This window comes from Trichoderma asperellum, chromosome 4 (genome assembly GCF_020647865.1).
Source record: "Trichoderma asperellum chromosome 4, complete sequence".
NCBI lineage: Eukaryota > Fungi > Ascomycota > Sordariomycetes > Hypocreales > Hypocreaceae > Trichoderma > Trichoderma asperellum.
Window position 1 is genome coordinate 4,824,201 of NC_089418.1, and position 23,703 is coordinate 4,847,903.

Consider the following 23,703-nt stretch of genomic DNA (forward strand, 5'->3'; position numbering starts at 1 on the left):
CCGCATTCCGAATTTTAGACTACGGTACGTACATATCCCGCTTCTTCCACCTCCAGCATGTGATAAAACACCCCGCCATGAAGCTTCCCCAAGCCCAGGAGCGGCTAAACCCCGGCTCCCTTTCCCTCGGGATGTTCTCCCCACGTAATCGTACAATTATCTGCTGTGACTTTTTTTTTTGCCCATCTTTTTCGGCCCGCAGACCGGCGGTCCAAGGTCCAGCGGTAAAAATGGTTACCCTCGGCTTGATGTGACAAACTCCACCGGTACAAAGGCCTGGCCTGGGGTAAGAAAGAAAGAGTGTCAAAGGGACTCCGGACCGACGAGAGACCAAAGCTAAGAGATAAAGGGATTGGATTCTGTGATCCTCCCTTTTTTTTCCCCCTTCTTCTTCTTCTTCTTCCCCATTTATTCGTTTCTTTTTCTTTTTGGGGGGATTCTGCTTCTTTGTTACAGCTCAGCTCCAGCTCCTCTATCTTGTGCTTCTAAGCTCCTCCTTCACAGCTACACCACCAACCATGTCATCATCATTTACACGAGCTCTGCGCCCTGCCCTCAGCAGCGGCCGCACCCTCGCCCAGCGCGCCGCCGCCGGCATTGCCCGCCCAGCCATCCGAAGCAACGTGTAAGAAGAATCACATTCAACTCAATTACAATCTCTCTATTCATCATCATTCGCTAACATGCGCTCAACAGCCCTCTCCGCCACATCTCCACCACCCTCCCCAGACAGTCCCCCATCGACATCTCCGACATCCCCCCCACGCCAATCACCCACCTCTCCGAAATCGAGGCCGCCATGACCGAGTCCGTCTCCAAGTTCGCCACAGACGTCGTCCTCCCCAAGGCCCGCGAGATGGACGAGGCCGAGGCCATGGACCCGGCCCTCGTCGAGCAGCTCTTCGAGCAGGGCCTCATGGGCATTGAGATCCCCGAGGACTACGGCGGCGCCGGCATGAACTTCACCTCAGCCATCATCGCCATCGAGGAGCTCGCCCGCGCCGACCCCAGCGTCAGCGTCATGGTCGACGTGCACAACACGCTGTGCAACACCGCCATCCTGAAATGGGGCTCCGAGCACGTCAAGCGCACCTTCCTGCCGCGCCTGGCCACCGACACCGTCGCCTCCTTCTGCCTCTCCGAGCCCGTGTCCGGCTCCGACGCCTTCGCCATGGCCGCCCGTGCCACCGAGACCGCCGACGGCTTCGTCCTCAACGGCTCCAAGATGTGGATCACAAACTCCATGGAGGCCGGCGTCTTCCTCGTCTTCGCCAACCTCGACCCGTCCAAGGGCTACAAGGGCATCACCGCCTTCATCGTCGAGAAGGGCACCGAGGGCTTCTCCATCGCCAAGAAGGAGAAGAAGCTCGGCATCCGCGCCAGCAGCACCTGCGTCCTCAACTTTGACGACGTCCACATCCCCAAGGAGAACATCCTCGGTGAGCGCGGCCAGGGCTACAAGTACGCCATCAGCATCCTCAACGAGGGCCGTATCGGCATCGCCGCCCAGATGACCGGCCTCGCTCTCGGTGCCTGGGAGAACGCCGTCAAGTACTGCTGGAACGACCGCAAGCAGTTCGGCTCCCTGATCGGCGAGTTCCAGGGCATGCAGCACCAGTTCGCCCAGGCCTACACCGAGATCGCCGCCGCTCGCGCCTTGGTCTTCAACGCCGCTCGCAAGAAGGAGGCCGGCGAGGACTTCATCAAGGATGCCGCCATGGCCAAGCTGTACGCTTCCCAGGTTGCCGGCCGTGTAAGCGGTCTTGGCGTAGAGTGGATGGGCGGCATGGGTTTTGTCCGTGAGGGTCTGGCCGAGAAGTTCTTCCGTGACAGCAAGATTGGCGCCATTTACGAGGGCACAAGCAACATCCAGTAAGTTTTTTCTTTTTTCCTTTTCAACATGAATTTCGATTTTTGTAAGATTACATAGCGCTAACATGAGATACAGGCTCAACACCATTGCCAAGCTGCTGCAAAAGGAGTACACCAACTAAAATAAAGGTAAAAAAACGAATGACGAGAAAAGAAACAAATGGATAAAAAAAAAAGGAATAAAAGATAGAAAGAGAAGAGGGAGTCTATGTTTTGTAAATATCCTCATATAGATGCCAGTCCCACTACGTCCTTTGAATCAAAAAAGGATCAAAACTCATCCACTTTCCCTTTACTAGCCATGAACTTATGCAAACATCACTCTCATCTCATTCCTGTAACATTTTTTTTTATAATGATAATATCAAATTCTCTATTAGTAGGTCTGTATAAACCTTCTTTCGCTGTAAACATCCCCTTTTTCTTTTCAACCCCGGCTTCCACATAACAAACTGAAAGAAAGCATATAAAAATCAACCGCGACAATCTTTTCAAAAGAAAGTACAGAGAAAAGATTTATCCCCAATCCCCCAAAAGAGATTTTGCTTTTTAATAAAAAAAAACAGTCGCTGCTTTAAAAGAAAAGAAAAGGTTAAGGAAGAAGCGAATGGTAAAAGGCGCACAAACCGTAGCCTAGAAAGTGAGGGGGTTGTTGATATTATGTCCCCTTTCCAGAAAACAAAAGACACTCAAAGCTCGCCAATTTTTGTTCTTCTCTCTGCCCCATCCTATAGGTATCACCAATTGACTATCGTATCGTCTCGTCGTCTCAGCTAGTAAGAAAAAAAAAAAGTCCACCGGGCGCATTTGCCGCGCCCGTATCCTGCTGGTTGCCCAAATAGCTAGGAGAAAGGGTCACCTTTTATAGAGCTTCCATAACCATTAATTGCATCGTCGTAGCAGGCTGATTTTGGTCAGCTTCGGTCACATTTTCTTCTTCCTACTCCAAATCCGCCGTATAACTAAATCCGCGGAACTCTTCTTGCATAGCTTGAGACAGCACTGTAATAGTAATATTGTTAGTATCCACTACAGAAAAGGGACAAGAGAGGAAAGAAGATTTAGACTTACCAGACTGAACTGGTGTGAGAACGGGAGTAACGCTCGTAAACTCAGAGTCAAAGTTGCTTGTGTCCGTGGCGCTCTTAATCTGCGGCAGGAAAGGAGGCTGCACCCTCTTGTGGTAGATGTCATCCCAGTTGATGTTGCGGAAGAAGGGCTGGCTCATCACTTCCTGGGCATCCGTAGGTCCACTTCCAAGACGCTGGTCAGGCTCTCGGGTAAGGAGTTTCTGCAGAATGGACACCGAATCCCTAGGCATGTGGATGGGGTATAGCGGCTCATCGGCGAGAATGGCATCGTAGATCTCATCTTCATCTTCACCTCGGAACGGAGACTGTTGCAAAAGCATTTGATATATCAAGACGCCAAATGCCCACCAGTCGACCGCACGACCATACTTCTTGTCGAGGAGAATCTAGAAAAATCATTGTTAGCATTTACATTGCTAGAAAGAAAGCGAATAGAAGCAAGAACCATCTTGGTCTCTCTCTCGGATTCGTTTTGCATACCTCTGGAGCCATAAACTCGGGAGTTCCACAGAAAGTGCTTGTCGTTGATCCATACCACATGTCCTCCTTGCAAAGACCATAATCGGCAATCTTGATGTGTCCATCAAGCGTCAACATGATGTTGTCGAGCTTGAGATCACGGTAGATGACGCCGTTCTCGTGGAAATACTTAAGAGCCAAGCAAACTTCGGCGGCATAAAACCTAAAAATCAAATCGTATCAATTCACCTGCTCGCAAAAGAACAATTGTGCCTTGGGTTAACTTACTGTGCTCGCTTAGTGCCAAACTGGCCGCGCTGAATATGAAGCATGAGATCACCACCGCTAATATACTCCATAACGAAGTAAACACGCGTCTCCGTCTGGAAACAGGCGTGCAAGTTGGTCAAGAACGGGTGCCTTTCCCGGTTGGCGATGAGGAATACTCTCTTCTCTGACTTGATGCTCTCCACCTCGTCGTTTTCAATGATAAATTCCTTCTTGAGCACCTTGATGGCAAACAATCGTCGAGATCGCTTGGTCTCCGCCAACATGACCTTTCCAAAGTTACCCTTTCCAAGAACAGCAAGGAAGTTGAAGTGATCAAGACCGATGCGCGCTCCGGTACCAGGGTCGGTGGCAGACGGCAGAGCCTTTCGCTGAGCACCTCCGGGCCCTGTAGCAGCTCCCTGGGGAGCAGCTGCAGGAGCAGGGGATTGTGGCTTGGGGGCAGCGGGCTGTTGCTGGTATTGGGGCTGGCTCGGCTGCGGTGGCAGTGGCTGCTGGGGAGGAGGGTGCTGGGGAGCCATCTGGGGAGGGGGCATTGTCTGCTGCTGCTGCTGTTGGGGCGGAGGTCGTTGCTGAGCTGGCTGCTGCTGAGCAGGGAAACCCTGGTCTACATTGGCATAATCGGCCGGGTTGTACTTGTGATGCGCTGGAGTCTGAGGACCACCGCCATACTGTCCTCCTGCAGCATAAGGATCCTGCTGTACCGAGTCATATCCAGTTCGATTCTGCGCGGCAGCCATGGCTGCAGAAGCTGCAGCGGCAGCAGAAAGGTCGGAAGGCGCGCGGCCTGGGTGATCCGGCCGTTGAGGCGACGTCTGGTTGGCATACATAAGTCGTGCTGCCTCCGTAGCCTCGGCAGAGGGAGTTCCAGGAGTCGAGCCTGCTCCAGCGCTCGAGAAAGAACCCGATGAAGCGTGGCCGGTGATTGGGCTCTTGCTGGGGCCTCGCAGCGTCTTCTCCGACATGCGCTGCTTCTGGACTCTCATGCCCTCGAGAATTTGGTTGGCCACAGCCATGGACATGCCACAGAAATCCGGGACCAGGTGAACGCACTGGGCGTGACATGTAAGGCCACATTCTATTAAACAAGTCAGATGAGCATGCTTTTAAAGTGAAGAAAAAGTGAATATGACGAGCACGGCGACTTACCTGAGCATTTCCTGCAGTTCTTCTTTCCAAACGGAAGTATGTAACCGCAGTGGCAGCACCAATTGGCCGTGACGTTGGAGAAAGGCTGGAACCTGTGTGGAATGCGGTGGTTGATCTTCTCTTCGTCCGGATCGGTTTCAGCATTGCTCTTGCTGATACACTTGGTGACGACGCTAGGATAACATTTGTTATGGCAGGTATACTTGCAGTCCTCGCACTGCATACCAGCAGAGTACTTGAGGAAATCTCCGCAAAGCGCACAGCGCATGATGTTGTAGAATTGGTGCTGGACAAACTTGTGGCCATACATCTCGTGAACTTCCTCCTTGCGCTGTCGAACAGCGCCCTTTCGTCCCAGACCAAGATCCACCTGTCTCTGTCGGTTTTCCTTGACGAAGCTGAACTCGAGCTGGATCTGCCCAGCCGGCTCAAGGTTGAACCATCCGTCAACAGGACCGGTAACAACCTGCGGCTGAGGGCCCGGATCGCCAAACGGCGCACCTCCTTGACCCTGGCCGCTGCCAGGAGTTTGGGGCGATCCTCCAAAAGAGCCGGAAGTTGGGCTCATTGGGAATTGAGAGCCATGTCCAGAGCTGCCCATTCTGTCAGCAGACACCCAGCCGGAGCTGTTCATCTCGGCCTCGATCCTCTTGCGACGCATCTCCTCGACGATATCCGATATCCGGACCCAGAGCATGGCGATGGGCATGGGGTGCTCAGCGGGCTTGTCGTAGATGGTAAGCTCAATTTCGTTGGCCTTGTCAACCTCTATGTTGTGATACTCGGCTTCCCAACGGTCATTTCTCGACGTCCTTGTTCGGGCCATGACAGTGTCCTCGACCTTAACGGCAACGAAAGTTTCTGGGCCACGAGCAAATCTCCCGGTAGTAGCGTGATCTACATCCTTGATAGCCACGACACGAATGGAAAGCTGACCGCTTAGGGGTTTGCGGAGGTTGGGAGTGTTGATGGAGTCGTCTGGTGGGAAATTGGTTAGCATGAGGAAACTTAAAGTAGAAAGCTCATGAAAGTTCATGTAACAAATAGGCGATAAATTTAGTTATCGCTCCTGATCATGCGTCACTTACCATCTTGGGCGTCGCTGGAGTCCATGTCAACATGCAGTTCCTCGTATCTCTTCAATGCCTGCTTCAAGAGAAGAATCTTCTGCTTGCTTTCGACTCTACGAGCAGCGGCATCGGCTTTACTCTTCCGGTCGCCCTCCATGCCATAAAGCTGAACCATTTTCTCAACGCCTTTGAGATACTGCTCTTCGACGTTGAGCTTGAACTGAATCTGCGACAGCATGTGCTGGATTCGAGGGCCAAGGTAAGGGGTATCGTATTTGATCAAATCTATGAGCGGGGTTTCATGTTAGCAAGAGCTTCCAGTTGTTTTCCTGTAGGCAGGAGGGGAAGATTCGGATGAGGAGAACACCAGACAGGGGGGAGACCCAAGAGCGAGGCGGTGGGCTTCATCATGGCAGACATACCTAGCTTGGTGAAGTTGGGACGAGTCTTGGAGGCTGCTCCAGGGCCGGGAGCACCAAACTTGGGATTCGGCGGCTGCAAATCGCTGGGAGGGCCGTCTCGACTCGAGCCGTAGCCTTGGTCTCCCCACGACGAGGAGGCGTCCTTTGGCGGCGGAGCGGGAGGAGCGCCGGCGTCGTCGCCGCCCAGAGACATGCCCTCGACGCCCTGGCCGACCCTCCGCATCTGGATGTCCCGCAGCTTCTCCTCGAAGAACTGCAGGTTTCGGCGGCCATCGCGCATCTGGGAGTCGAGTCGGGAGCGGACGGCCTCGTTGTTGGTCTGTGACCGCATGGCATTGGCGGCGTTGATGAGCGCCTTCTCCCGCTCAATCTTCTTGGTGATGTTCTGGATTGCCTCGTCCTCATTCATGGTGCCGGCGGTGGGGGCGCGTTGCGTACGCGCAAGACGGGCTTTTGGGTGGTGGAGGTGAGGAGGAGGGAGGAGTTGAAGAAGCCGAAGCTAGATGAGGGGAGGTGGTGAGGAGAGGAGCAGAGCTGGCGGAGAGAGAAAAAAAACAAGCGGCTCCACGAGCAACGGCTCCACGAGCGTGGCCAGAGAGGCGGGCGATGAGAAGCTGCTGGCGATGCCCGGGAGGCAAAAGGCTGGGAGCGTCTCTGGCGGTGGGAAGAGGGGAGTGCAGTAAAATAATAAGAGCCTGTCCTTGGCCAAAAGGTGGTGTTTTGGGGTTGGTGGATGTCGTCAGTGATGGGGGGGGAGAGTCGCTAGGCTTGTGGCGGGGTTTATTATCGAATATCGGGTGTTTTGCAGACGAGTAATACAGGCGCTGTAGGTTTAGGGGGCACACGCCGACACTAGCACTGAAGCGCCGTTCTCCAGGGCTCTAAAGCCCAGCTCCGATCCTACAGAGCCAGCCACATGCCACCGGCACAGCGTTGAGGCTATCAGCGCTTTTACAATGGATGTTTCTTTATGTAGGGATGCATTACAATCACAGCGTGGGGTGGGTTGATTGTCAGCATTTACTACCAGGATCGTCGTGCAGCTTTCGAAGGCCAGACTAGTGTTCAGCTCCGAGGTGTGTTGATACGGGTGCCTAGCTGGCACGCTACGGGGTATTACTACACGAATTAAGGCTGCTGGAGATGTTGTCAACAGATAAACACGGTTACGGCGATTTTTCAGGCCGGTAGATGGCTGCTTAGAGTCTGCTCGTGGCAATATCACAAGTCTTTGCAGATACGGAGCTCTTGTTCAGTGCTCAATAAGCGATGATTCAGACCTTATGCGTGATTCCACATCATCCATCATCAGGCGGAGACATCTGCCGCACATACAGACCTACCCTGTATAATGAACAGGGAGTTGCAATTTCTCATTATACGAGGTTAGTTCTAGACAGTTCTACAGCAGCTGTAGTCAAGATAGCGAGAGTTGTATCCCAGGCATTGCTGATTGGCTGGTGAGGCAAATATTTGTGCTGGGTGGCACTGTTCATACCGTTGTCCAACATCGTATGGGTTGGTTGACATGAGAAGTGCTATGCTCAACTTCTTACTCGACATCGCCGATCAGTTCTTGCTATTAAATAATACATGGATGTTAACATCGACAGCGCTTTTAATACTGATATTAATACTTGTAATACTTGTAGGCCTATTAATAGATGACCAAACACCTTGCAACATCTCAGAAAGCACAGTAGATGCCATCTCGTATAAACACATGAGAATCTGCCACCCGCATTCCACCTTTCCACCCTCACACTTCCCACCTTTCCCCGTATCTCCCGTCAATAGTATACTGACTGCTCCCTCGAATCGAACCCAACTCACTTAACCAACCGAGACGGGCACGAGGGAATCTCGGCTCGTGAGAGACAAAAAAGCTTGACTGCAAAGTTTATTTACCCGCTACAACCTCCGGGCCATCACAAGCAACCAACAAACAGCCTCCAAACCGGTGGGGTGTTGCATTAGACGAGGCCTTTTTCCTGTGCGACTCCTCCGCAAAAAGCAAGCCTCCTCGGTTCCAGTACCGAATGAAAAGTCCTAGCCTCACTACCTATTAGGTACCAAAAGTCCTAGATCGTAGGGACGCTCCCTTGCTGGGGCTAGGACATGGTTGTACCGGCTGGCCGGAGTGACGTTGCCCCATGGGCTTGTGTGTGTGTGTTTGTCTTCTCTCTGCTATAGGTACCTTGCCATTATTTGGATTCATTGATTCCAACGCGAGATCCGGAGTTATCCAAAAAAAGGTGGTGGCTGTGGCTGGAGAATGGCTGTGGCAAGTTTTGGGGGAAGCGGCGAGCGTATCGAGCATCATCTTTCAAAATACGCAGATGTGGCATTAATATTAATAGTAGTCTCTGCCACCGCCACCTCCTGAGGCTTAGACTCGCTGCAATAGATGGGTGAAAGAATGAAATGGGCCTTGTTCAAACGGGAAACACAGTGAAACAAAACGAAAGTCCAGGCGAGCTTCTCATGGATTCAATGGCATTGGACAAACTCCCCTCTCATCTGAATCATATGTATACATAAACTAACTAAAAAGTAGTAATTGTTCTGCCCCAGCATTTTCATTCATCGTGTTATATGCGTCTAATGTTTTCTCCTTGTATATCCCTCAAGGTCCAATATGGTACTGTTTAGCTAGTGTCTATATTACATCATGGTCGAAATCGTTACAATACATACACACGCACGTCTAAGTCGCCCTCTCGTCAAAATCATTTTCGTCCAAACAGCGCTCCCATGCTCCAAGTGATGGCTATGCCAGTGATGAGGCCCTCCAGCACCAGGGCCGATGCGTCCCGCATGCGCATCTGCAGCGGGCGCACGCTAATCAGGTCCTCGAACCCAGCCTTCCACACGTCCGGGTCGGTGATGAGGGCCTTCCATTGTAAAAAGAGTTGCTTGCATTCTTCAAAGTTGCGGATCCAGGCACCGGAGAGGGCATAGCGCCAAGCCTCCTTGATGCGTTCCACGTTGAAGAGCCTTTCGGCATCTCTGTCCGGCGTCCTGGCGGCCACGGTGGCGGCGGCCTCGGCCATGACATGGAGATCAGCCTTGATGAGGGCCATCTCGGCCTGGACCTTTTCGAGGACTCGCTCCTCTTCGGCCACGACGCCCTTGATGAGTCTCTTCCTCCTCCAGGGCTCGGCAACGAATTGGAAGACGACAAAGAGGACAAAGTTCATGCCCATCAGGCCCCAGGTGCCCCACGTCGAGGCCCTTCGGATGCGGTCGCTCCAAATCTGTTCTTCATGGTAGCGTTTCAGAATGCCGGCATTGAGCCTCTGACTGAGCTTCTGCTCGTCCGACTCGGCCTCGGTCAAGTTTTCCTGTGCTGAGACGACCTCGCCCTCCAAGACGTGGTCTGTGCGGTACAGCTCTGTGAAGCGTTCCAGATCCAGCGGCGTCCATGTGTCCTTGCGGGCGAGCAGCGTAGTCACCTCTCTTTGGGTCGACGCTCGCTTGTTATTCGATGTCTTGTATGCCTGTCTTGCTGACCGTACCCGGGCCTGAGCTGAGGCTAAATCACGCTCGAGCTGCTCGTTGTCCAGCTTGATGGTTTCGATGCTTGTGTATCCGGTGATCTCGTTGAGCTTCTGCGAGGCATTGAGAACCCTTGACTGCATATTATCCATAATGTCGCTGAACTTTTTATTCAAGGCACTTCGCCGTTCCTCCGATATGGATGGCAGCTCCAGCCAGCTCGGCTTGGACCACGAAGCGGCCGGCTCGGCATTCTCACTTTTCGCAGCGGTTGAGGCCGGCTCGTCGACTTTGGGTTCGGCGGCTTTGGGTTCGGACTGGGGCGGGCTGACGGGATTCTCAGCATTGTCTGATGGCGGCTTAGACGAATAGAAGCGTGCAGGATAGGCAATGGCTTGGACCTGGCATCGAACGCAAGTGGCCGGCGAGGGCCATCGGGCTGCGGCTGCGATGCCGCCGCTGGTCGGTGCTGGCCGCGGCCTCACGGCGGCGAGCTCCAGCCCTATCCTGCCATGCCTCCAGACTGCGCGGCCAAAGGGCTGCATCTCTGCCAGCGCAGGGCCAGACAGCCTCTGCACTGCGGGCGGTTGCTGTTCTCAAGGGCCTGAACCGCGGGGCCTGGGCAAAGCGAGCAGCAGCGTCTCGGGGGCTGGGCGTTGTGATGTCGAGATGCAATGGGCTCGAGGTTGTCTCAGCTTGGCCCTGTCTCGTTTGGCACCCGAAGCCGTTGGTCGCCTGTAGAGGGAAAAAAATAAGCCGGGTCACGCCAGTAGTGCCAATTGACAGCAAAGCCGCCAGCTAGCAAGCGTGAGCGATAATGTACCCGAACCTCCACATTTTTTTTTGGAAAAAAAGAGAAGAAAAAAAGAGCTTCCCCGTCGGTTGAGCCCGGGTCGTTGGGCCGATCTCGACGGCATCTTAGTGCTCCAGCTACGAGGATTTTTCTCCCAGACGTAGACCGCCTTTGCCAAAATTCGCGCGCTGGCAGAGAGCGGTGCCCGCATCAGAGCGGCTTACGGTGGTGAATACAGCATGCGGGTGCCAAAAGTACGGCCGAGGGTGCATGCGTTGGGATTCACACATATTAATGCCTACATACACAATGTGATATAAATATCAAAGCCATGAATGAATTGGATCTAATTAAACAGCTTGCCTCCAATTTTTCTTTGCGAGGCTTGCTGTGGCTGACTTTAGAGACCGTCGACGCTTCATTGTCCTCGGCAAAGAGACACCACCTCTTCCAGATTCCAGTCTAACAGCCGCTGAGGCGCCGCCGGTTCTAGTGCTGTGGCGGGGCATGCCGGCCCCTGTTCCCAGGCCGCTGTGGCGGGGCATCTCAGCAGGCGACGCCGCCAACGAAACCGCCTGGGTGACGACACGCCGAGTTCTGGCTCCCTGATCGGCGCCGCGCCAGGAGGGATTTTACTGGATGCTTGGCGATTGCGAATCTTTTCCAAATTCGATTCCCGTCATTGGCTACGGTTTTCTTCTTCTCCTTTCTATATAGATCTTTAATTTAATCAATTGGCATTTGGACATCCAGCCGTTTTCCTGACAAGCTCCTCTTGTTTTGTCCCGTTATCTTATCGCAGTCCGTCGACAGTCTGCCTCTCCGTTGTCGCAATTGGATCTTGATCGCCATCGACTTTTTGCCCCTCCATCCATCTGCCCCTCCAACAATCTTAATTTTTATTTTATTTTCCTTTCATCCACCTCTACTGATACCCGTCAACTCTCAGCGCATCTCTCTCCAGAGCAACTTCAGTCAAAATGGGATCCGTCGCAAACGACACGCCGGCCATGGCCACCAACCCCCAGTTCATCTTCTTCACCGACTTCGACGGCACCGTCACCACCGCCGACTCCAACGACTACATGACCGACAACCTGGGCTACGGCGCCGAGAAGCGCAAGCAGGGCAACGCCGACACGCTCTACGGCAGAGTCCACTTCCGCGACTCGTTCCGTGACATGCTGGACAGCGTCACCACGCCCTTCAACGAGTGCGTCGACATCCTGCTGGAGAACATCAAGCTCGACCCTGGCTTCAGGGACTTTTACAACTGGGCCCAGGACAACAACGTGCCGATTGTGATTCTCAGCGGAGGCATGGAGCCCGTCATCAGGGCGCTGCTGGACAAGCTGCTGGGCAAGGGCTGGGACATCCAGATTGTGAGCAACTTTGTTCGAGCGAGAGAGGGCAAGAGCCTCAACGACAAGGGCGGCTGGGAGATCATCTTCCGCGATGACAGGTGAGCTTTTAACGCCATTTCTCCTTTTTTTTTTTTTTTTTTGATTTTGACACGCTGACACAACTGCGCAGCATCCACGGCCACGACAAGTCGATTGAGATCCGAAAATACTCCAGCCTGCCCAACAGACCAACCATGTTCTACGCCGGTGACGGTGTCTCAGATCTTTCTGCCGCCAAGGAGACGGATCTGCTATTCGCAAAGGCTGGAAAGGGTAAGAGAAATCGTTGTCTTTGCCATTCTCTATTTCGTAATGCTGACTTAATGTGCGCGCAACAGACCTGGTTACTTGGTGCGAAAACGAAAAGGTGCCCTTTGTTACATTCAACGACTGGACGAGCATCACCCAGACAGTCAAGGATATTGTTGCTGGCAAGACTACCGTCCAGGAAGAGGCCAAGGGTCGCATTTAATTTTAATTTATGATTTACATGACTATGATAAACATAGGGGAATATTTTAGAACTTTCCCCCGGATAATTTGGTTAAAGAGGCGGATTAATGGATAATGATGGATGTTGGGACACTTATGGGGTACATTCTGGAGAGATATAGATTTATCCGAAGATATAAAGGCTCAAGGCTGGCTTAGATTCTCTATAGAAAGCAAAACGGATAGACGAACAAAGCATATAAAACGATTTTTTTCCATATTGATTCAATCCACGCTATACTTTTTACTTTTCATATAAATGTAACCAGTCCATACACGCCATTCTTGATATCTATTTTTTTTTTCCTTTTCCCAAAAAGCAACCAATAAACCATCTCCAGACTATCAATCACTGCTTCTTCTTTGAATCTGCCGGAATGCCATACCAGCACAGCAGCATCACAACAAACAACGCAATAACAATTGGATGAAGCACCCAAGTGCCAACAGCCTGAGCCAGCAAGCCCGTCACAAACGGCCATACCGCACCGCCCAAGCTGCCAAAAGCACTAATGGCCCCCATCCCGCTCAGTGTATCGCGATGAGACAAGCCTCTCATGAACACCGCCGCGGCGCAGGGATAGATGGGCCCCAGAAGCAGTCCGACAATGGACACGGCAACGGCATCTCCCACAACGTTGGGCACAAACCATACCAGCAGTTGGAAGGCGATGGCTCCGACGACTAGACCGTACACAAAGACCTTTTCGCCGATTCGCTGGGCCGGGGCCGAGAGGAAGAAGCGACCGAGCGTGATGCCAGCCCAGAAACCGGCCGAGACGTAACCCACGGACGAGGGATCTCCACCACGAGAGTTGATCAGGAAGGAAATCACCCAACCGGAGATGGACACTTCGGCACCCTGGTAGGTGAAGATGAAGGTCGATCCGAGAAGAACAATTCGTAGCTTCACAGCAGCAAACATGCCCAAGAAAGCCGAGTTGTCAGGCAACGCTTCTCTCTCTCTCGCCGCCGGACTCTGCTGCTTCTCAAACCCCCAAAACGCCCACGCCGACAGCGCCATGGTCAAAAACGACATGCCCAGCGTCAGGATGTAGTAATGATTCCACGCCGTGTGCGCAACCGTCACCAGCGCCGTGGCAATCAGCGGCCCCGACGTGCCCCCGATGCCATAATTCCCATGAAGCAGCCCCAGCATGAGCGTGCTGTTCTGCAGGCTGCCGCAGAAGATGTTGCCCATGGCGACGTTGACGGCGATGCCGAAGCCGACGAAGAAGAAGGCCGCGATGACGACGCCAAAGGGCGCGGCGGCGACGAGGGGGATGTAGGCGCATGCCATGAGCATTTGGCCGAGGCCGATGAGCTTGGCGCGGCCGAGTTTGGCGCGGAGGGAGTCGAGGCAGAAGGCGGCGAAGACGAAGCCGAGGGCTTGGCCGACGAAGATGAGGGAGACGATGGCGTAGCCAATGTCATAGTGCCTGGGATTGTTAGAATGCGCTTGGATTTCTTTCATTTCCAAGTGAGAGGCGATGGAGACTCACTTCTCCATATATGGAATCAAAGCACCGGCGGCGCTGTCACTCAACGCATTCCCAAAGTTCGACAGGCAAACAGCCAGCAATCGGAACCGATTCATGTACGGCTCCCATACACTGGGCACCACTTCCACGGCATCAACCCCCAGTTCAGGACTGGCCGGGCGGCTTCTCTCAAGATCCGCGTCTAGCAATACATCTTCCGTGCCGGGAGTGACTACACCGCCAGAAACATAACTATCATCGCGTGGAAGTGATGGTCTTCTCGTGCTGGCGGGATCCTCTTGGCCTTGGTAAGAGTATGATCTTTGGTAGGCCTTTTCTGGGGCCGTGAGTGGCCTGGGCGGTGGTCTGGACGCCTCGTTTGTAGAGGGTTGGGTTTGGATCTCCACGAGGTTGCGCAGCAAGATTGCGTCCATCTTTAAAAAACAGAAAACCGGCGTTGTCAACACAAAGTAAATTCGCCACTGGGCAGTAGCAGATTCAAGGTTTAACCATATGACTGATGGTGCTCATGAATAAATCATGAATTCAAAGTTCAAGGAAAATCTCCAGCTCGATATCTTATAAGAGGTTCAGGACAGCTCGGCAAAGCTCCGCCAGCTACACTCCATCCCAGGAAGCTACACATTCCCGCTGTTCAAGGCCCAATTTTCCAGGTCTCGTGGACCGATAAGCTTGGACTAGTGGAATGCCCAGTTCCGGCTGATGAATAATAAACCATGTTGGCATCGGGAAATGGTGGTTTAATAAGAGAAAAGGCAGAATATGCGGGTCGAGACGATATCGGCTCGTGCCCTCCGTGAGCCGGATCGGCCTTGTGAGAGGTTGCTGCTTTTCTACCCTGGTAGGATCCCAGCATAGAAATTCTCCGCCGGCACCTCCCCCACCAAACTTGCCCGGTGTAGGAGGACGGCTTACACGGGTGGCTTGAGAGTCCAGCTGTGGTGGTGTGCGTGATCTTGACGAGATTGGCGGTCCGTTCACCTGCAGCCGTCTTCGGGCTGGGTGGCTGGTCCACGATTGATAAAAGCCAAAACGTCAATGGCCCAATGGTAGTTTAACCCTCCTCCAGTATTGCCCGGTATTTCTCCCATTGGGGCGATTAAGCCACTTCGTATTGAGTAGGTAATAGTTTAACTTGTAGTCTCTCCCCTCTCCCAGCGTATGGACCCTGGAACCGGCCCCGCCCAATAGGGACATTCCGCAGCGGAGAAAGATGCCCCAAATGAAGGAATTTCATCCTTATCGCGGCAATCTGTCTTATCGTTGTGCCTGTGCCCCGCCATGCACGCCCCGGTTTATTTCCATTCACCAAATCTAGAAGCAATTTTTGACATCCAGAGCCGTCAGCTGCCTGCCAGCCAAAGAGGAATTCGGGAAAAGATCCGCAAACTCGACTTGAAAGCCGCCATGGGTAAACCAAAGCGCAACGTCCTCGCCGCCGCGCAAGAGGCGCTCTCTCCACCTGCCGAATTGGAGCCTACCCAAGTCATCGTGCGCGTGTTGAAGCCCGAAGGAAACAATTTGTATACCTGCGAGATGCCAAACAAGAAGCCCGTGGTGCTCGAGCTCGCCCAGCGATTCCGCAACACCATCTGGATCAAGCGCGGCGGATATGTCCTGGCCGAGGGTTATCCGGTGGGCACCCAGGACAGCAGAGCAATTGGAGAAATTATAAACGTCGTACGAGACGAGAAGCTATGGCGAAAGCAGGCGTACTGGTATGGGATAAGCCTTGTCTATTTCGGTATTATGCAATTTATTAATGAGATATTCTAGGCCGAAAGAGTTTGCCAAAGTGGTTGAGGAATTCAGCGATGAGGAAAGTGATTCCAATGTTGGAAAGCTGCCGCCCAGCGACGACGAAGAGGAAGAAGAGGAAGAGTGAAGCAGCGCTTCTATTGCGACAACCCACGATTACAACTGTTTTGGCTTTGCTGATCCTCCGGGCTGGTACAAAGCTGGATTCGTTTTAGAGCCAACAAACGCCGCGGCAACCGTAATGGCCAAGACGCTCACCACGACGCTTGAACTGAGAGGGGTGCTGGGGAAAACGTTCCACGCCCACTCCTGCGCCAACCACAGCGGTACCACAACCAAGAGGTTCGGATACGCTGTCCACAAGAGAAACGGAGTTGCCCATGCCAGATACGCATAAAACTGGTAGTGCAAAGACCTGGCGAATAGCAGACCAATCACATTGGCCGACAGGATGGTAGAAAGGACGTATCGAGGCGTGACGACCTTGTTGGAGATTTTGGCCTCTTCTTTCTCTGTAAAGGGCGACTGGAATCGGACGGCGTAGGTTATGATTCCAAGGAGGGATCGTTCTTGCAGCTTCAGCCATCGAGCCGCGATGAAGACAAGGAGCGTGATGACATGGAATGACAGTAGTGTGATGGAGAAGCCCCGGCTGAGGAACGTCTCCTCACCCATCATCCGCCAATTGACAGTCCATTCAAACTTGAACTGCCTCGATAGCTCGAAAGCTCGGCCTAGATAGCCAGCCCAATTCGTCGTGATGAATGGAATAGCGAGAACCAATTGAACCTGTGCCATCAGCCATACCAATCGCAGTGCTCCTTTGAATCCACGGCCGAGGAATAGAATGATGACTACGGCTGGTAAGACGAGAAGTAACGACATCTTGACTCCCAGACCAAGGGTGTATGCCAGAGCACCGACGGTCCACGCTCTGTTCTGGAAACTGTAGATACAGAGCCATAAGAAGAAGGCTGCAAAGCAGTCGTTGAAGCACCTCAGAACAAACACACTGTGAAGCCGTTTTGACAGAATCAGCAGTGGGAAGATGTAAGGCGGAACCTGCATTATGCTTGTTTAGTGAAACTGTCTTCCCGCTTCTCTATCAAGGCGGGAAAATCAAGGCATTCATAAAACTCACCTTGGCCTTCCAGTAGCTCAACATGACCACTCCCAACGTAGCCATGTACAGGACCGCAAACAGCTGCTGCGCCAGAAAGATGTCCGTCCCCTTGTTAGTCAGATAGTACAGCCCCGTGTAAATATACACATGAGCAGCCGGATACACCAACGGCCCTGTGCCGCCCTCCATCTTGGGATAGTCTCGCTCCCCATTGACAAACTGCGTGACTTGCTCCATGTACGCCGTCCAGTCAATCTCAGTGTCTGTGATTCCAGTGTTAGCATAAAACAAATTAAAAAAAGATCAAAATTCCCTTTCGCAATTCATTCATTCTTTTTCTTCTATACAAGAGTTCGTATATAGACTTGACTCACATGGCACTTTCCAGATAACCAGCCCACAGAGAATAGCATCTGCGAACCAGAGTCCCAGGGGGATGAATTTCGACAGCGCATGGCGGCCGCTGGCCACGTCGGATGCGAATTTGATGAGGGAAGCCATGATTTGGCGAATGGGCTTGGAGGCCTTCTCTATACCAAATGAATGAGCTCAAAGGTAGTCTTTATGAATCTTGGCCTAGTCCCTCGGTAATATCTTCAATAAAGAGGCATATCGTGGGAGCTTTTCTCCATCCAAAACACGTGAAAACGCCCTTGTTGTGGTTTTAATATAGCGCCATCTGCAACGTGTGAAAAAAAGATGGGTGTGAAGCAAGGCCCCGGAAATTGCATAGACCCGCTTATCGGCCTCAACGAACCGCCGTATACATGGAATGAGCCATGAGACAAACATCTCAACACTATGGCTTTACAAGAACAAGACATGTAAAACATCGTATAAAATTGAACGAGGTAGTCCCTCTTAGCTCTTCGCCCTCCTCTTCTGAATCTCTTCCACCAACTCCACGACCCTCTCAGCACATCCATACGATCCCTGATATCCCCAGCCCGCATGGCCATAGTTGTGCACAACACTCGTCCCATCCTCCAAACGCTCCTCTTCAATCCTCACGCCTCCCTTCCTACAAGGCCGCAGCCCAACGCCGTGCCTAATAATGCTCAACCCTTCAACGCCTTTGCCCCCCGCCAGCCCCGGCGCAACCCGCACCGCTCTCTGCATGATCCGAATCGCAATATTCGGATCCGGCACAGACTCCCAGTTGCCCACATCGTACGTTCCCCCCAAGATGGTTCCTCCACCCACAGCGCGCTGCATGATGTAAGCCATTTCCGTCTCGCCATCGTCAGTGCCCGATGTGGCAATCATGGGAGAGCACTCGTTCCGCACGACAACTACCTGTCCGCGAGCAGGAACCATGGCCGTGTCCTCGACACCGCCCAATTTGAGAGAGCCCAGCGCAGTAGCGTTAATGATGATATCTGGCGGCTGGCTTGTGTGGCTCAGCGCCTTTGCATCCTGAATATCCGACAAGACGGCCCTTTTAAAGACGACGCCGTTCTTGACACACTGGCCAAGGAGCCACGGGAGGTAAATGGCCGTGTTGATGCACACACTTGTGAATTCGCATCCCGAATCATGGTCCGGAATGACTTCCTCTTGGCTCAGCTCGCGATAATCCGGGAGCACGGATTTATACCAGGGATTCGCGTGGAATAGCGGATCAGAAGGATGATAGCCTGGCGCTGTTTCATCTTTCATTCTTCTATAAACACGGGCTTCTATAGAATCAAAACAGCAAAGCAGTCAGAAATGAGCCATCAAGAGGAAAAAAAAGGGGAGAAAGACGGAGGGGAAAGGGCGTCAAATACTCTGAAAGTGGATTCCTGCTTCGGGCACCTCTTCTGTCAGACGCTTCAACTCTGGCCAGGTACGGCGTTCCCATCTGCTATTCTCGTCGTCGGCCATTCTATGTATCTCTTAGTTTAATAACCATCAAGGGAAACAAAACATCTCGAGAACAGGTAAGCTGGACTAACGGCAACACATTGGCTCCAGCCCAAGGAGAGGCATATTCAATGTCATAGTCACCAGGCATGTGTTTCGCAACCACCGTGACCTTGTTGGCCTTGTTCCTCGAAAGGAGCAGTGCTGAAGTGAGGCCACTCACGCCAGCCCTGTAGTAAACATCTTCTTCGTTAACCAATGCATATAATGTTGAATGACTTGAGAGTTGGTTTACAATCTCACCCTGCAACGACAATTACGTTTGCCATGTTTAAAGAATCACACAATGAATGGTGTAGCTTTTACTTCAGTTATGTCGCATCTGAGTATTCAAGAGTTATGATGTCTCGAAATTCTCATGAAAGATATCCTCATGTATTCACATAGAAAAGCAAATAGTAGTAGCCGTCGGACCGCGTCTGAGCGATTGCGGAGCCGGCGTGACTACGGCCGGCGTCTCCCCGCACTCGTCGAACCATCGACATGCTTCAATTGTTTTAGTCAAGATTAGCGAATTTACACGACTAGAAGGTAAATTTTACGTCAAAAAATCGGAGCATTTGGAGCATTCGGCGTCTTGTTTTGTTATAAACACAAGGAAAAGGCTCGGTTTGTGGTGCTGGTGCAAATGAAGCCTCTCTATATTGCACCATTAGCTCTCTGCGTGTAAGTGGACATCAGAGGGATATAATCTACGCAATCATAGTCTTAGCGGGAGGGATGCTTCTCTTCATTCGTTGATTCCGCTTTCCTTTTTATGAATAGCATTGTTAATAATAGATGAAACAATACATAAGCAGTTGAATGAAAATTTCTACCGCCGTCGGAATTCTAGGCCCAGCCCAACAAATCCTTCCAGCTGTTCCGATAAGAAGGATTGATCCTAGATCCTTGCACACCGGGGCACTCTCCCAGATTGCCGCCCTGATGCTAGAACAGATTTGGAGAGTATTTTCGATATGTGAGTAGGTATATTCCGTTTCGAAGTGGCCATCGGGCACCAGACATCTTGACGCAAACGATGGAGATTATTGTTGAGGACGGCAATGACTTCCAGTGCCACAGCCAACCAGTTTGCTCATCGATGACGCTGCTATGGCGAATTATTTTCAGCATCCAATTCTCTTATTGATGACTTTCACTTTCAATTGGAGGAATAGCCACTTATTCAACAGCACAGCTTCTTAGCTTAGAGTGGCAACGTCGATACGGCAAGCACAGATATTTTCTGACCTCCATTGGAACTCCAGGTCATTGATTCTCTCGCCGTTGGCCAATGGACGAGGCTGCTAAAAAGGGAGGTGTAGGACAAAGTCCCTTCAAGAAATCAGATCGTTTCACAAAGCTGTTGCATCCTCATTAAACGCTACGGGACCAATTGCATCTGCGGCGCACGCCGTCCCGTCAAGGTAATCACAAAACCGATACAGGTTGACACCCCTCCCACAATAGATTTCCCTCACATAACTCAAGGTTGCCATTGTGAAAACAAGATAAAGCAAAGAAAATGGGGATGCTTGATAGATGGTGAATCAACTACGGCTTCTCCCCGTCTCCCGCGTGCTGCAAGACGGGCCTTAGTCTGGCCAGACGGTTGATGTGGCGTCGTCGAGACACAGTTGAGATTAAGTCGGGCCCTAATGAAAAGTCCCATCCCGTCCACGTGGTCATCTGTCATCCGCCGAGATGGCTGCGAGGCAAAATTTTCTTCTTCTCCCTGCAAGACGGGTAGGGAGCATGCAGATTGAATGCTACTCGCCTGAAATACCCGTATTGTTTGCTGTTCACATCCATGCTTAATTAGGTAGTGCCAAGGATGACCAAAAAAGGCGAGGGACATCGCATCACCGAGCTTGTACGACGTACTTGTACTTGCAGCGTAATCGCGATAGTAGCAAATGACAATGAGACGCAGTCTTGTTGGGATGCCGAGGAGAAGTACCTACATGTAGTTTGGGCCTGTAAGAGAGGATGAGAATGTACCACTACCTTGAATGTTTGTTGGCCACCTTTGGGGCTAAGCAAATCTCCCGTCTGGACGTTTAACTGGTTGCACGACGTTGGGATGACGGGGGCAATTGCATTTACGGCCATTTTGTGGTGGCACTGGCCATCTTCCCGAGCTGCCGTAGCATACATGCAGTCGCAGTAGTATATGAATGCTCGGCCTGGCGACTCAAGGATTGGTGGAGAGCAGCTTGGATAGGTTGCTTGCATGCTGCTTATCCAAAGCAGGCAAGCAGTGGCTAGCGAAAGCCGCACTCATAGGATAGCTCACAGGATGGATATGCGCATCGACTCTACCAGAACTTCTCGACTTCCGAGCACGGAGGGAACGTGTTGAGGAGGCAGCGCGGTGCTTGCCGGCTTGAGCAAAAGAGGTAGAAGGACTCATCACCGAACAGGCACAACAGGACACGGACAGGGCATGTCCAACGTGTAGTCGTACAGCTCAGCACGGAGCATTGCAATGAGGGGAGTTACAGCACCAATGCAGCGATGACTTGTCGCCTGCACACTCGGGACGTACGTGGGCGAGGCTCCCAGGACTTTGCTGTGTCGGGTCAAAGTAGTATCAAGTTGCTGAAGTCGGCCAAGGTAACAGAACAGACACAGACATATCGAATTTGAGCATCCTCCCAGACAAGGAGAGTAAGTATGGAACATGTTCCGGACAACACATGGACTAGCACGTTCTGCAGGGCTCGCTCGGCCTGCGTGGCGAGCCCGTCTCAGTCCTCTATCTAGATCCAAGACCAGACTTGGCCGCGATGACGTCTCTGGCCGAAATCAGTAATATCTGCCAGAGGGGATTGACCGTCTGTCGATGAAGCTTGTTTGGGTTGCAAGGCCTGAGAGCTTTATCAAGCCTGAATGGCCGATCTTACCAGGTTACTGTCAGGTCATGACGCAAAGACGCCCAAGGAATCGAGCAGCAGGGGAAGCTTGAACGGCAATCCCTGTCCCAAAAGGAAGCATGCCCTCAACGCTCTCTGTGTGGGTTGGATGGGGGGATGGCACACTGTACAAGCTCTCCCTGCCGGAACCTGTTTTCCTCTTCCTTGGTCAAGCTGATGAGCGGGCACTTAGCGCGGGGCGGCCTGTCGCGGGTATATTCGAGTCTCTGAGCGACTCCCAACTGCGCAGCGGCAGAGTACATGCAAGGTACAAGGACTTGATGGTGGTCAGAGAAGGATCGCTGACAATCGGTGACATTTTCTCGAGGTAATCGACGCCTGTTCTTCGCCGGTTTCCCTCTTCTCCTGCCTCTTCTTTGGTCTCTGTTCTCTCCTATTTGTTTAGTATTGACCGGTGAAGTAGACTCGGGTAGCTATCTCAGTATCGCAGGTAACAACAGCCATCTGACGAATACGAAGTCTACTGCGGGGGCAATTCCTGGTTCCTCAGTGATACGAAGACGCGCGCATAACGAAGAGACAGACTGGGCATCTCGCAATATCTCCCATGCATGCACATGTAGTCATGCCGTAGCGCACGCAAAGGGCCGCAACGAGGTATCTAAACCGATATGGAGAGGCGACCGTGCTGGCGATGAGCGGACAGACCACCGGCTTGCATGGGAGGCTTAACAACAATGACTAGGGGTTTGCTCCATTGCGGCGTCGAGGTTTGTTTTATCTGGATTCGCAGGCCTGTAGCGTGTACTAGGCAGTAATAGCTCGCCTTCGTCAGCGGGTGGCATTGGAGTTGACACCGTCTCTGGTCCTCAAACCCCGGAGTCATTCAATTAGCCAATCCATCAATCGAGCCGCATCAGAGTAGCCAAGGCGATTAGCGGCGGCCATATTAAATCCGACTTCCTGAATACATACACGTATAGGATACATCATGTATTGCGCATGTAGGCAGCTGCATCTCGGCGTCTGATGATCGGGATGGCGTCGAGATCGGGCTATTCTTATGAGTGCGGTACTCTGCCAGAGACCTGGCGTCTCCACTCGGCCGGTACCTGTTCGTCGAGGCCAGACGTCAGTCGAGCCACCCAAGAATGGAACGGATTGAGAGGTGGATCCAGCCCAGACAAGAACATGTCTCGTTTGGGGATCGGGACAAGCTATGCCATGTCTCACAAGCGGAGCCAATAGCGGGACGTGGGACAGCGGCATCGTTGAGAAGAAGGAGACGAGCAGCCGGCAAATTTGCAGCAGCAAGTCTGTCCGCAGCGGCGCTCAAATTTTTGTGCCGATGCAACACGGCCTTGCACGAGAACGAGAAGAAGCCTGCGATGTGGTGTGCACGCAATATGAAGGGGGCTGGATCGTGGCATGAGACCAGCGCGGAACACGGAGCAAGGAGCGGCCGGGCTTGATTTCCGGGCACTGCAGCATGTACCCAATATACTTGATGGTATCAATCAACGACATCACCTCACCTCCCTTCACGTCGCTCGGGGCCGGTGTGGCTGCGCGGTGGCAAGCCCTGAGCTGGAGCTGTCCACGAGACATCATGCCCGCGACTTGTACATGTACGCTTCACACCTTTTTGTCTTTTTCCCAAGCGAGAGCCAGGCGGGCGTCGCTGTGAATGGACGGCGCCAGGCCATATGATTGCTTTTTAACCTATCCATGCATGCTAGTGGCAGAAATGCGCGGCTTGCCGGAGCCATTCGCAGGGCAAGGCCCGGGCATGACCGGCTGCCATTAGCCACTCGGTCTTGGTGGTGACAGGCCATGCCTGGATACATGTACCGTACCAAGGTACGACTGCTGTTGAGCCTTGGCACAGGAGCCTGAATGGCGGGCTGGAACTCGACGCGCCGCGATGCAGTACCTGGCAAGAGATTGGAGTACCTGTACTGGAAGGTCGGTCCTGTTAGGGGCAAGGCGGAAGCAAAGCGCAGCCTGAGGTGATGGTGCG

At 52.6% G+C, this 23,703-nt stretch overlaps 8 protein-coding genes across 8 annotated transcripts; 3 read left to right on the plus strand and 5 right to left on the minus strand.

Moving 5' to 3' along the window:
• The first annotated feature begins 88 nt into the window (after positions 1-88).
• Positions 89-2,309, plus strand: TrAFT101_007993 (uncharacterized protein). The gene is made up of 3 exons (XM_066128201.1): positions 89-625; positions 697-1,872; positions 1,949-2,309. The coding sequence occupies exons 1-3, from the start codon at positions 519-521 to the stop codon at positions 1,992-1,994; spliced, it is 1,329 nt and encodes a 442-aa protein (XP_065984318.1). The 5' UTR covers positions 89-518; the 3' UTR covers positions 1,995-2,309.
• Positions 2,194-7,149, minus strand: PKC1 (Serine/threonine kinase). Its single transcript, XM_066128202.1, has 7 exons — positions 6,352-7,149; positions 5,948-6,214; positions 4,860-5,837; positions 3,711-4,788; positions 3,444-3,645; positions 2,944-3,349; positions 2,194-2,874 (listed from the first exon to the last, which is right to left on the minus strand). The coding sequence occupies exons 1-7, from the start codon at positions 6,758-6,760 to the stop codon at positions 2,813-2,815; spliced, it is 3,402 nt and encodes a 1,133-aa protein (XP_065984319.1). The 5' UTR covers positions 6,761-7,149; the 3' UTR covers positions 2,194-2,812.
• Positions 7,150-8,820: 1,671 nt separating this feature from the next.
• TrAFT101_007995 (uncharacterized protein) lies at positions 8,821-10,771 on the minus strand. Its single transcript, XM_024898637.2, has one exon. It carries the CDS (start codon positions 10,392-10,394, stop codon positions 9,081-9,083), a length of 1,314 nt encoding a protein of 437 aa, XP_024758893.2. The 5' UTR covers positions 10,395-10,771; the 3' UTR covers positions 8,821-9,080.
• Positions 10,772-11,385: 614 nt separating this feature from the next.
• TrAFT101_007996 (uncharacterized protein) lies at positions 11,386-12,772 on the plus strand. The gene is made up of 3 exons (XM_024900577.2): positions 11,386-12,104; positions 12,176-12,318; positions 12,384-12,772. The coding sequence occupies exons 1-3, from the start codon at positions 11,623-11,625 to the stop codon at positions 12,515-12,517; spliced, it is 759 nt and encodes a 252-aa protein (XP_024758892.2). The 5' UTR covers positions 11,386-11,622; the 3' UTR covers positions 12,518-12,772.
• A 114-nt stretch (positions 12,773-12,886) lies between these two features.
• Positions 12,887-14,452, minus strand: TrAFT101_007997 (uncharacterized protein; the record flags this gene model as incomplete). The annotated part of the gene is made up of 2 exons (XM_024902632.2): positions 12,887-13,976; positions 14,040-14,452. 2 exons carry the CDS (start codon positions 14,450-14,452, stop codon positions 12,887-12,889), a joined length of 1,503 nt encoding a protein of 500 aa, XP_024758891.2.
• An 868-nt stretch (positions 14,453-15,320) lies between these two features.
• On the plus strand, positions 15,321-15,924 carry TrAFT101_007998 (uncharacterized protein; the record flags this gene model as incomplete). Its single annotated transcript, XM_024900444.2, has 2 exons — positions 15,321-15,757; positions 15,816-15,924. The coding sequence occupies 2 exons, from the start codon at positions 15,321-15,323 to the stop codon at positions 15,922-15,924; spliced, it is 546 nt and encodes a 181-aa protein (XP_024758890.2).
• A 29-nt stretch (positions 15,925-15,953) lies between these two features.
• ALG3 (dolichyl-P-Man:Man(5)GlcNAc(2)-PP-dolichol alpha-1,3-mannosyltransferase) lies at positions 15,954-17,421 on the minus strand (the record flags this gene model as incomplete). Its single annotated transcript, XM_024902631.2, has 3 exons — positions 15,954-16,859; positions 16,939-17,183; positions 17,295-17,421. The coding sequence occupies 3 exons, from the start codon at positions 17,419-17,421 to the stop codon at positions 15,954-15,956; spliced, it is 1,278 nt and encodes a 425-aa protein (XP_024758889.2).
• A 157-nt stretch (positions 17,422-17,578) lies between these two features.
• On the minus strand, positions 17,579-20,448 carry TrAFT101_008000 (uncharacterized protein). Its single transcript, XM_024908384.2, has 4 exons — positions 19,069-20,448; positions 18,858-18,995; positions 18,690-18,787; positions 17,579-18,599 (listed from the first exon to the last, which is right to left on the minus strand). Exons 1-4 carry the CDS (start codon positions 19,092-19,094, stop codon positions 17,782-17,784), a joined length of 1,080 nt encoding a protein of 359 aa, XP_024758888.2. The 5' UTR covers positions 19,095-20,448; the 3' UTR covers positions 17,579-17,781.
• Positions 20,449-23,703: the final 3,255 nt, after the last annotated feature.